The 13,553-nt window shown below is 47.7% G+C and overlaps 1 protein-coding gene across 1 annotated transcript in view; it reads left to right on the top strand.

Annotated features, from left to right (window-relative positions):
- Positions 1 to 10,435, top strand: part of LOC126534489 (uncharacterized) — a 44,260-nt gene extending 33,825 nt beyond the window's left edge. Inside the window, exons 5-7 of the mRNA XM_050181760.3 lie at positions 2,464 to 2,671; positions 7,420 to 7,567; positions 10,256 to 10,435. Of these exons, the coding sequence (XP_050037717.3) occupies positions 2,464 to 2,671; positions 7,420 to 7,567; positions 10,256 to 10,435 (536 nt within the window). The remainder of the gene's footprint in view (positions 1 to 2,463; positions 2,672 to 7,419; positions 7,568 to 10,255) is intronic.
- The last annotated feature ends 3,118 nt before the right edge of the window (positions 10,436 to 13,553 follow it).

Raw genomic sequence — 13,553 nt, 5'->3', positions numbered from 1 at the left:
ATTGCATGAACACCTAATAAATATATACACATATCATATCATATCATATCATATCATATCATATCATACCGCCTATTATTATACCTCTGATATAAGGCTGCGCCCGCCGCAGCGCACTGCAAGATAACGGAACTGGGGCTTCCATAAAAGCCGCAGCCACCATCTGCACTCGTCGTCGTCCGTTTAGGAGCTGTTTAAAGGCTACTAACACGAAAACTATACAATTGCGAGCACTGTGGCGCTCCCAAGATCTCTAGGTGGTATATACTGCCCATTTATAAGAAATTTAGCGACAGTGAAATTTCGTTGCAGTTAGCCTTTAGACATTGTTAATGGTAGGAGTGTGTGAAGCAATGATCCAAATAATAGTTACGGCTACGTGGAGTGCTGTTCTGTCAAACAGTTTATTACGTGTATTTAAAGAGTAAAAAAAAAATATATACATCCCATTACGGGACACCGTTCCACGTGCGGTATTTTGCAATCATGCAGAGTTCACTTATTGACTTATTCACCTATAGCTGCAGCCTAACTGGAGCTCAAGGGGTCCTGAACAACTTTCGTTGTCGACGTCGCGAAATGCGCTTGACGTTAAAATAGACTGTTTAGGAAATACTTTGCACGAAAAAGTACTTCAATGCGTTCAGCAGAAGCGGTGTTATTGGCAATCAAAGGTCGCCTTGATGCCATCCGCGGTGCTTCCGGTCCTTCCTCGGTGCCTTTCACTGCGAAAGACTACGGTGGAGCGAATGGTACCAACGCCTCCTAGATAGCTCAAGACCTGTGCACTTCGATCCTTGACGTCATCCTAGCTTCCCCGACCATAGTATGCCATAGAATCTAATGGCGACGCTCTCGAATAAGTTGCGGTGCTATTGACGTCACCGCTTTCGTCTTGCCGTGCTCGGCAGTGGAAATTTCGGCCCAAGCAGCACGACGTGATTAGAGCAGTGTGCACAGGCGTGCTATCTAGGAGACGTTGGTGGTTCCCACAACGCTCCGTCTGGTGAACGTCACCGTAACCCGCAGTTCAAATTTGATTTTTGGATGTTCACACAGACGCCACTGCTTCTGATTTTGGCGCCTAGGACACGCCGAACTCGGAGGCTATGCGTCAGCTTAAAGTTTAAGTTCGCGTGTTCAGTTTAGTTCGCGTTTAGTAGTGTACTATATATATATATATATATTATATACGTGCGGCTATTCTGGCCCCGAGTGACGTGAGTAGCTCATATCGTTCCGCACTTCTATCCACGTCTATCAAACACTTTTTCGATGGTTGAACAAACTTCATCCTCATGTTCGCTCCTGCGAGTAGGTCGACAGCGCCAACGTCGGCTGAGCGATGGATGCCGCAGTGCGGACTCGCGTTGAAAATATTCCTTACTTAACGAGCTACGACTAAGATGACGGCACACGTCGAGGATGTGCAACTCGGGAAGCAGACGACTGTGTTGAGTCATGTCGCCCTTCAGATACCGATCAGAGCACGCTGTTATCCTCGGCGAGCCGCAGCGAGCTTTATCCTGCACCAGCTTGACCGCGACGGATAGTAGCCACATCCAAATTGCGCATGTTTGCGCAGCGGCTTATGAACACGAAGCGAAGTCTGCCGAGACATATCAAGCCAGGAGCGACGACGAGTCAGCACGCGCTGGCAAGCGCACAGCTACAGTTGCAATAGAAGGCTTTCTATAGAACAGCTATTCCGACCTGTAGTTTCGCGTGTTTCGAGGCTAGATGAATGTCGAGTCGACCCTGATAAGCAGCGTGCCAAAAGTTCCATCCCTTCCCTGGCGGGTGGGGCCGCGTGTCTGAGCCTGTTTAATGAACTACGTCGATAATAAAATATACGCAGTAACAGCGAGAATAAGTGCAGCGATCTAGATACCTTTCTTGATTGATGTCAGCTGTCGATGGCAGCCGCGTTACACCTGCTACGTGACGAAATGTGGCAGTCGCGAAAAGAATGAGCAGAAGGCGTCTGTTGAAGACAGTCTTCGTCAAAAAAAGAAATGTGACTTCGCACGGCGGTTTCGAGCTACACGCGCCGCGCTCGACTGCAAAATTTGGCTGAGACGTTCACAGCAGCGTATGCTACCCCAGGTTGCGTTTTTTTTTTTTTTTTCACCAATCCTTAGGAGAGGTTCAGGACCCCTTTAAGAGTATGAGGCTGCACAAAAAAAAAAAAACCAAAAGCTATTGCGCAACACAACCCATGTCGCAGAATCAAGAAGCTGAAAACAATCATGCGAGTCAGTCGTAGCCTGACTACCAAACAACACGAGCCATGCTTCATGTCGATCGGCTACCATGCCGTACGTATATGTGCAATATTTAACGACAAGGCTTTGCAGTAGACTCATTCATATGTTCACAGTGACTGCCGCGAGTACATATGATGCCCGCTCTATCTGGCGTATACGCGTACAATGTGATGTTACTTTTGCAATTCGATTTCAGTGAAGAAAATCCTCTGCACCGTGGGAAGGGGCGCCGTCCTGTCGGTCATGTACCCAGGGGAGGCTCCCTGCGAATACCTCTTCTACTGTGACGTGATCATCGTGAATGACAAGATACACGGAGCTGAAGTACAGACCAGCTGGATCACCTTCCAGCAGAGGGCCGTTAACTACACGCGGATTCTGCCCGGCATTTCCTTCGACTACCGGTGAGTCGATATATAGTTGGCGAGCAATGCCACAACATATGCCATGGCTGCACAGTATACCTGCTGCACGTCATAGTGCTGCTGCAGATTCCACGGAACTCGCAGGGAGCTCGATATTTATACGGCACCTTCCGCTACAGTCTTTCTGATGACCCCAGCGTTGCCTTGAAACGTTAGACCGCATTATTCAACCCTTATAGATGAACTTGTGCGAACAAGGAAACGGACCGAAGACGTATCTTTGTTGGTTTCGGAAGAAGATGTAAAAAAATTGGCGGATGCTTAAGCTTCGCCTTCAAGAGTGGAACGCCCTGCCATATGCAAAGGTCCCAGACTGTGTCTCACGCTTCCCGAGAACAGCATCTTATCTAACCATTACGTTTACCGGGAAGCGCTGGCGGCGAACGCTATGCAAGAAGGCGAGCTTTCTGGCAGAAACGCGGTCTCTTGCGTGGGCCGATTCGGGAGGTGGTGCATGAGCCGCGCCAAGAAACAGCACATCGTTTTCAGGTTTCTGTTATTGTTTGGAACTTTTAATATTTTCAGTCTGAGAAGATTTAGCTTGAAACGCATGCGCTGTCGGTGTTTTGTTTCATGACATTTGTTTTTGGTCTGTCATTCTCCAATTCCAAGGAATAACTTTGTCAAGAATGTTAGAGAAGATATGAGGAACCATTTAGCGATAGAAGGTTGGCGCAGGTGTACAACCCGCATATACCAGATGCCGTGTAGCAACGTGCGGCATTGGATTTTCTATAACACGGGGCCCTTAATTAGCGCTATCGCGTTAGAATCACCACGCAGCATGCACGCTGACACACGCACAGGCACACGCACACACACACACACACACACACACACACACACACACACACACACACACACACACGCGCGCGCGCGCGCGCACAAAAAAAGAGAAAATCTATAGGTCGTTTTTGAATCCCCTCTACAAGGCAACGAAACGCACTTGGCCCTAAAGAGAATGTGACGTTGGTTTCACCATAGGAATCGGGTTTTACCCAGCTGCCGTTAACCACTTTTTTTTTAAATCCCTGGTTAATGTTACGTGAAACACACTATGTATCTTATATCAGAATAGGCATAGGGCGGCAAGGAATGCATGCGTACATAGCATGATTGACAATCATGACATCAATTGCATGACATATGTAAAAGGCATGGCATGTATGTCATGGCATTATTGCTGTCAATCACATGATGTCGTCGTGATCGTTTCCTTTAACTCATTCAATGACAATATATATCTGGATGTGAATGAAATGCATGCATAACCTGACACGCATGACAACACATGACAAATGTTATCACAAATTCTATGAATGACATGATGCTGTGGTGGTCGTTTCTTTAGCCCGATATGCATATGGGTATGAATGACGTTATATAACCATCATCACATGAGTGGCATCCGTGTTACTACCTGAATGCCATACATATTACATGACATTCATGATAAGACATGAGCATATCATTCGTCTCATGTCATGCACGCACGCCTGGCCGCACTTATTCTGATCCATATCGGGTTAAAATAAATTACCACGACGCCATCAGTTAGTCAGTCAGTGAACATATTCAGTTATCACCTCCAGACATTTATCTCTTTCATGACAATCCCTTCATGACATGCATGTCATGTCACTCATGTCATGCATGCCATGTCCTTTCATTAATGTCGTAGATATTAGGATATTTAGGTTGTTAGAAAGTGGAACTGACATGAATGTCATAAATGAGATGCCTGTAAAGGATTGAATAACATGACAATAATTTCATTAACTGGGTTTATTCTGGATATGCGTGACATTCACGGATGACATTATCGACATGTCATGCCATGTATGTCATCAAATGATTAGCATGTGGATACCATGGTCTGTATGTCAAGTCATGACATGATTCCCATGAATGTCACGACATGCAGGCACGCATTCACAGTACGACGTTATCATGTGACAAAAACCTACGCCGGCCTAGTGAAGACCACCTCGTTAACCTATTTGAGCCGATGACTACATGCTCGTGTTGGTGATGCCGAGATGGTCGCTGTATCATAACTGCAGCTTCACGATCCGACTCTCACTAGAACCAAGTGGCACGCGTCGCACGATCCCGGCATCTCAGCAGCAGAGCACCGGGTGGTGTTTCCATCCGCTGAAACAGCGATCGAAAATTTCGGCAGGATATTGCACGCCTGTAACACGTGAAGGAGAAAGTCTGCCGCACACTTGTTAATGCATTAGGTTATACGAGCAGAGAGGTCAGGCTTCTAGCGCTCGAGACGTAACAAGCCACGACGTGCAGTTACACGCGTGGTTGATCCCCTCAAAGACACATGGGAGCACTTAATGCACTACGTAATGGTGCAACATGTTTGCCGCCAATAAGTGTTACACATATGTAACACAAGACGAACACAGTTACGTTGCATCATCTCAGCAGGGGAAAGCAGCACTCGAGGTCGAACGCCTTGCTCCCGCCGCTTCGCACGTCGCACCTCGTTCATCGCTTAGCGTGCATCCTCGGCGGTCGGGTACTTCCAAGGCCTACCGCGCAATCCGTTATGCCCAGGGCCAGCCTCCTCCATCGCCATCTATCTCGCTTCGCAGTCAACTGTCGCCACAACCGCCGGCGCGTGACGTCAGCGACGCAACACGTGTTTTTCTCTCTGTGCGCGCCGCTCGTTCTGATTTCCCCCCGCCACTCGCTTGGAGAAGGTCACGTGGTTTTAAAGCGAAGGCTTTACTGGCCGCGAGCTTGCGATTTCGCCGAGGCGGTGTTCCGAGGAAGCACGTGACGTCACACCGCGTTCCTCGTCGTTGCGCTCGCCTCCACTCGATTCGCGAGCTGCGTCGCATGCCTGATAACATGTCGGAGGATTGAAAAGAGCTCGCGTGAGCCGCAACCACACTTGAGGCGGCAGTGTGGACGGCGACAATTCTGATAAGCAGGAGGAGGCCTGGAATCGACATCGGAACGAGATGAATAGGAGACGAATCGCCCAGGAAACAGACGAACAGCGCGCCGAACGACTGGCTAAATGCCGCAATATAGCTAGACAACCAGACTACTCGACCAGGCGCCGTGTATTTTTCCAAGGCCATCGCGCAACGAGCCACTTAAAACTTTGGCAAGTGTCCCACGAGCGTTGATTTCCAAGCGCCGACGCACCACCTCCTCGTATCACCAGAAGCTCACACCGGACTTTCACGGCCCATCTGCTTTTTACAGGCCACTTAATAAAGACCTTTAGCGTGTCCGGTATTCCGGTAAGTGCGGGCGGTTTGCCGGTTTAGCGGGGGCGTAAACGTGAGGGGTCAGATTGGTGGCGCCAGCTGGTGGTGCAAAGCTCAACCACACGCAGAGCTAATTACTATATTCTGCTTAGCTACTGGTGAAATATTCGACAGTGGCGTAATCGTGTTCACAATTACGCCGCTGCCAAAAATGTGCACCACTAGCGAAGCAGGATATAGTGGGTTACTGCAGTTTTAGCTCTGTGTTTGTCTGGTTGAACTCTACGCTACCAGGCGGCTGCAGCGATCTAGCTACGCCCCCGCAAATCCGGCAACCCGCCCAAACCGCTCCCGTTTACCGGAATAGCGGACAGGCTAAAAGTCGCTATTCAAAGAAGCTAGGCCTGCTCTTTCCTGCCTCGTGCGCGTAGTGTCCGAGGACGGCAAAGCTGCATCGAATTCCACAGTGGCAGTGTCAACACGGCTAGGCCAAGGAGAGCAGCCGCACGATGCCGCTCGTTGGAATGGATGTAAAAGGACACGTGTACTTTGATAGCGAAGCTATGGCTGCGCTACAGTTTTGCCGTCAAGTCACCCGCGTGTGTCTTACAAGTGATAGCACGTGCTGCCGTCAATGAACATTTAGTTCCTGCGTTTCTTACCCATCTCGCACGTTCGTGGGCTGGCTCGCATCAGTACCGGACAAGCCAAACCTCTCTATTCTCCATTGTGGCATGCTACCGTAGCATGTACAACAGAGACTTTTAGCCTGTCCGCTATTCCGGCAAACGGGAGCGGTTTGGGCGGATTGCCGGATTTGCGGGGGCGTAAAAGTAAGCGGCCAGAGCGGTTCATCCACCTGGTGGCGTAAAGTTTAACCAGACAAACACGGAGCTAAAACTGCAGTAACCCACTATATCCTACTTCGCTGCTGGTGCAAATTTTTGGCAGCGGCGTAATTGTGCACACGATTACGCCACTGTCGAAAATTTAATCCAGAAGCTAAGCAGAATATAGCAATTAGCTTTGTGTTTGTGTGGTTGATGTTTGTGCCACCAGCTGGCGCCACCACTTTGGCCGCTCACGTTTACGACCCCGCTAAACCAGCAAACCGCCCGCGCTTGCCGGAATACCGGACGCACAAAAATTGTCTAATATCGCTCAACCAAATCGGCTTTGGACGATGTCTGGTAACGCTGCCTTTCGTGCGAGCTTAACGTTTGTCTCGTTCGTCTGCATACCCGCCGTGGTTGCTCAGTGGCTATGGTGTTAGGCTGCTGAGCACGAGGTCGCGGGATCGAATCCCGGCCACGGCGGCCGCATTTCGATGGGGGCGAAATGCGAAAACACCCGTGTACTTAGATTTAGGTGCACGTTAAACAACCCCGGGTGGTCAAAATTTCCGGAGTCCTCTACTACGGCGTGCCTCATAATCAGAAAGTGGTTTTGGCACGTAAAACCCCATAATTTAATTTTTTTTTTCGTCTGCAGGTACGTCACTGAATCGAAATTGAAGTCGGCCAATGATCATCTCAACGAGTTGCAGAGCAGCGGTAACATTAAGAGCTACGGCATTCTGAACCACCTCACGGAAGCCGATGAAACGAACAAGGTGCATTCACAAAAAGCCGCTTTAAAGGTGAGCGGGAAACTCGCCGAGTGGGCGCCGACATCGCACCACCCACCTCAAGCCAATGTGGTACTGGGCTTTGGCTTTGGCCAGTACGCAGTTGCTAAGCTTGCCATAGCCGGAAGTCTCAGCAGTTCGCAGCGATAAAGTATTCTTCCGAAACCATGTATTCTTTAATTTCGCGGTAATATGTTTATTATAAAAATAAATTGAAAGTTAGAATTCCTGGTTTGTTTCTTTTTTAATTTCCCGCCTAAATCTCAACGCTTGCGTGAGTGGCGTCACGCACGTTAATGTGTATTCTCGTAGTTTAACTGTGGTTGCGCAGCAAACGTTTCTTATTTTTTTTTTTTTTAGCTTTCAAATACAGCGTAGTCTGCTTTTACCGTTAACGAGTTATCCAAGCCCGAGCAGACAGCGCCGAAGTTAATCACGTCACGATGTGCTGGTGTGGGAATAAACAGAAAGGTGGCTTTTTCACCCATCTCTCGCTTCCGCGCGTTTTCTTTGACATCCCGAGCCGCTTCTCACAGAATGAGTGGCCTATGTTTATTTTGTTTCTTTTTTTTGTATTGCAGAGGCATAGTTTACTACTCCTACTAAAACTCTTTCTCATTAGAGCGCCTTTGTACTCTGGCCATGCCGATTGACCAAATACACGTACAACCGCGCTTTGGTTGTCATTATGCGTGTACGGTCCAGGGGCTTGTGCACCATCATGTGACGTCAGGATAACAATAGACAGTTTTAGTTACACGTACGTAGGGGCTTTGCGTACGTAGAGCTTCTACGTGTGAGCAGTGCGCATGCGTAGAACGTAGCGGGCGCGCGCGCGTCTCACGGACGTACGTGAGATTCAATTCTTTGCGTGCGTTTCTTGAGCACGCAGACGGCTCGCATCGAAACACGGCGACAGGATTGAATTGCCCACCGCCGTGTTCACATTTCCCGATATATGGAGTTACGGGGTCCCTCTTGGCGTGCGTCGCGTACGTGTAGCTAAAAGCGTTTCAGATGACGTGCACGTAAGGTACGTAGGCTTTTCACGTTTGCGTACGTGAAGCCTCTACGTACGTGTAACTAAAACTGTCTAATTTTCAACGAGGGCAGTGTATTATCAAACAATATACGACATAAATTTGGGTACAGCTTGTAATACAGTGTATTACATATGTAAAGAAAAGAAAAACGACAGTAATCGTAGCTGAAATGCATGAAAGCAACGCGACAAAAGGAAAATATACAATTGAGAACCTCAAGTCGGGAATCGCGCAAAATGAGCATCCAGTTTTTTTCCAGATCGATGGAACATGATACTGCACCATCGGGTAGTGAACTTAAGAAAGCTTTATCGCCAGCGATAAAAAACGAAGGGGGGCTGGGTGCTTATAAGAGCTGATGCTCGGCCATGGAGCCCTCGATTTCGTCATCATCATCAGCTAATTTTTATGTACGCTGCAGAACGAGAGCCACTCCCGGCGATCTCCAATTACCCCTCTCTCGCACTAGCCGATTCCAACTAGCACATTTCTATCGTCCTCGACTGCGCTTGGCACGCATTCTGCAACCGGCTACCAGCCCTACGCGTGATATAGTCTGCCCAGCTCCATTTTAGAGAGCAGCTTAATTGGCCCGTTCCGGCGGCGAGTGTCGGCGGCTTTGTTGGCAGCGGCGTAAACTTGTTTAACGTTACGCCTGACATCTTTCGTTCCATCGCTTTTAGCGCGTTCCTTAACTTGTTCTCGAGCTTCGTTGTCAACATCCAAGTTTTTGTCCCCTATGTTAGCACCGATAAAATGCAACGATTTTACACTTTTCTTTTCAACACTAGTGGTAAGCTTCCATTTCTGATTTGGAAATGCCTGCCGTATGTACTCCAAGCCATTTTTATTCTTCTGTAAAATTTGTTGTTATGCTAAGGGCCCTCTGTGAGTAATTGATCTAGACAAACGTACTCCTGCACAGGCTATAGAGGATTACTGGCGATCATGAATTTTGGTTCCCTTGCCCGGCTTTTAAACATTACCTTTGTCCTCTGCATATTAATGTTCAACCGACCTGTTACACGGTTTCGGTTAAGGTCCTCAATCACCGTAATTCACCCCAAGTGTTGTTCAACAGCACAGTGTCATCTGCAAACCGAACGTTGTTGAGATATTTGCCGTTGATCTTCACTCCTAAGCTTTCCTAGTTTAACAGCTTGAACACTTTCGGTAAACGAAGGGTCATTAAAATTAAAATGAAGGGGCATTAAACGGTAGGGGGAGGGGGAAGGTAACCAGCTTGTGCAGAGTTGAGCGGTCAGTAATGCCAGTAATAACTGTTGCGGGGCCACACGTAGCAAGGTAATGTCGTGCAAAGAAGGTTCGCGACGTCAGAGGCGTCACGGAAACGCCGAGCACCGCACAAAACACTCGGTCCCGCTGCTGCGCAGAGAGCTAAGGGTTTCCGGCGAACTCTGGCGCTCATCGGACAGGCACTTGGTGTCACTGGTGTGAACTGTACGAATACTGGAGCTCATCTTGGCGTTGATTTTATTTTCAAACACAAGTGAAGTATGAATGCAAAGTCGGAGGTCCTGAAGTAAAAACTGTTGGGGGGGGGGGGGGGGATGGGGAGGAGGACCTCTTAGCAGGCAACAAATGGGAGTTAGTACAATTGTGGCAAAGTTCACCGTGTTTTGTCCTGTTCCCACAGGAACTCTCGAAAAGGACTGCACAGGACCCAGACCGCATTACCGTCCTTGCATTTGGATCCATCGACTACAGCGGAGCGAATTACATGAATGGCTTCAAGAAAGAGTTCGAGAAAGTTGTCAAGTGGGTCAATGGATTTCTTCCACGCAATGCGGAACTAGACTTTTTTTTAAACATATAACACCAGGTGCTCGTATATCAGGTGTTTATTTTTAGTGGCACGAGCACCGAGCGACTCTTGTTTCAGCACTGCCTGTTCACCTCCTGAGACGACCGTGGACGAAATTCAAGATAAACCAGAAAAAAAATGAGAAATAAATAGAATAACGCAGTACAGCGAAAAATTCGTGGATTTGGTCATATACATGATTTCGGAGCATAGGTTTAGTTAAAAGTTGAGTTACTGAAGTCTCTGAAAAAATTAGAATTATTTAGAAATCACTGATTACCGCACACCAAAACACGGTATTTTAGACTTCAGAGACCCGCCGCGTGAGAACGACTTGCGCGAAAGTCCGGGAAACCCGGAAGTAGAAAGCGGTATCAATGACGTCACTAATACCGTCACACACAAGAAGGTGGCATTACATTTAACTGGCTACTTGATGGAAAACGGTTGCCTCCGAGCTCGGTTGGTGCGTTGCGTTCGCCTAAAGTTGACCTAAAGAACACCAGCGCCGAGGTGCGAGAGCCACTAAGAGACACCTAAGGCAAAGATTAGGGTCGCCTGCAACATTGTTTTCTTTGCTACCTAACAGAATTAAAAACAAAATTAAAGTAAACACCTGTGGCCGAGAGAGAGAGAGAGGTGGACGTTATTTTCATGAGAAATGTGGAATTAGCTAAATAACGAAATTAAATACATGTGTTGCATTGATCATTTTCGACACACATTGCAATTAACGAATTGCAGACGGCGAGCGAAGCAAATTGACTTGCAAGAAACTTTGTGGACACCGCTGGTTTCGAGATATACGGCATCAAATGTGCCGCAAAAATGTCCGCATGTTCGGTTTATTTGCTTTTCTTAACGAAGCGCCGTTCCATACAATGATGCAACGCATCAAACGTTACGTCAAGCTCTGTAACTAATCCAAATTACCCATTGAAAAGGCGGATAAATAATTTTATTGTATTGTTTCAGCTCTTCGCTTTCAGTGCGAACCGCTTTATGCCTGCGAAACACAGGAAAAAGAAAGCTCTAGCGTTCGGCAATGGATTTCGTCGCACACACACGAAGGATGATTTTCTCGAAACCGGTGCCGTACTCAGATGTCGCTCCATGTGTATATGGGTTAAAACTCGCCGAATACAATTCGCAAATTGCAGTATGTGTTGTAAGTGTTCCATCTGGAACGTAAGAAGTGAAATTTGCTTAAATATTTGTTGCTAATTTTCATTTCTCGTGTCATTTCTCGTGTAAGTGCCGCTTCGTTCAATCCAACTCGAAGACTATAGGCTTGTGTTGTCCGCCACATGCGGTTGTTCAAAATTCTCTATGTTCTAAATAAAATCCGGTCATACGTGTCTGTGGTAGTCAACAGTGCGGTCATCCAGACGCTTAATTGTTTGTCGTAATTAACATCAAACGAGTCTATGATTGTTCGGCACCGCGGTATCACTCGCACTTCTATCGACGGTGTACATACGTGCAACTCTTATCATAAAGGGTGCGAGCGAAGGCAGCGCCACCGCAGTTTCGTAGTTTCGTGTGGGCTACCAGCCGCATAAGCTATTGTTCCAACTATTTTTGTACGCATTCCTTGAATTGTTTAAATAAAGCTCACTTTTTAATTTATTTATTTATTTATTTATTTATTGATCGAATCTTTGTGACGTTACGCTCTGCAGTTCGTCCGTGTTACTCACCAATGGGGCGCATAACGTAATTTTTGTTACGATGGTACCTCAGCTCTTATAATCCTTTACAGTACGAGGTTCGTTTGCGAATACGATACCAGAGAATCTACACCGTTGCCGAGATCAGAACAAGCTTTTAATGGGGCTTGTATTTCTACCTTCGTTGAACGTTAGCTAGTCCAGGCGAGCCAATTTATTCTGACGCCTCCCCCGCCTTCCTTAGACAAGGGGGGATGAAGGAGACAGCATTGCTTAATATGACTGAAACCAAAGTATCGTCCGAATTCGAGGCAGATTTTAGTATTTAGGAAAGCCGAACAAGCGCGCAAGGAGTAAATACTACAGGGAACCAAGCACACAACCTAACCAAACCTAACCTGACCTAACGTATCATCGCCAAACCAGGCCGATTCTCGGAGGACACCTCTTTGGAGGACAAGGCGAACTAAAAAGCTAACTCAGCGGCCTCAGGGAGAGTTTGCTTGGTAAATGCTAGGGACGTGACGTCATTCCCTCTCCTAGTTTTTTTTTTTTTATTGCCTTCCTCCAAGTCCTTTGCGGCTTACCTGAGCGTCAGCGCTTGGGAAGCACGTCCTCAATGGTTAACGGGCCTTTCAACTAATTTTTTTTCTTTTAGTGACACCTCCGTCACGATCGGTTCCTTCCATTCGCTCTCTGCTATGGTGTCCCCCATATATACTCTATGCTCGATCGGTGGCTAGGAATTACAGCTTGCCCATCTCTGCGTGCGGGCTTACCCTCCTATGAGCTTTTAGTTTACATTTTTAATGGCCTGGCTCTAAACTTACCGCGTGACGCTGCCTCCTCGTGTTGCTCCTTCCTCTGCGTTTGTGCTCGCCCTTTGATTACGTAGAGGATGCAATAGCGATGAACGTTGGCGTGTTTCCTCTGCAGCGAGTTGGACGTTGACATTGTGATCGCCATATCCTCTGTGAATACGATGAAAAACAGTGACTCCTGCTTCGCCGCACCGCCAACTGTCTACATCAGTCCGAATGCAAGGTTCCCAAGCCTGGTGAGTTGTCGCCGCGCAAACGAACACATCCACGTGCGATACGAAGTTGAATACCGAGCGTCGACTGCTTCAGTGACAAAGCCGTGGCGAGGGCGTTTTCTGCGTGTCGGCGACGAGACTGCGGCTACTCAAGTAGTGCGGTCTTAAAAGTGTAGCGTGGTAGCTTTTCATTTATTTTTTTGTGTAACGACAAAGCTTTCAGCGAAATGACTGCTCCTTCATGTATTGCAACGAGTTGCGCACGTAAGGATGTGGATTTATGCGTTACTCGCTCTCTTTTTTGGGCTTCCAATAGGCGAGGTACACAAACAACTCCATTTGTTTCGAGGGCGTCAAGTGATGCGTTGTGGCCACACGACCGTGTCGCCGAGATCGTCCGGTGATAAATAGTTTCACATGGTGG

The sequence above is a fragment of the Dermacentor andersoni genome, chromosome 7, assembly GCF_023375885.2.
Source record: "Dermacentor andersoni chromosome 7, qqDerAnde1_hic_scaffold, whole genome shotgun sequence".
Lineage (NCBI taxonomy): Eukaryota > Metazoa > Arthropoda > Arachnida > Ixodida > Ixodidae > Dermacentor > Dermacentor andersoni.
The sequence above is the reverse complement of the archived record's forward strand: the minus strand, read 5'-3'. Positions and strand labels throughout refer to the sequence as shown.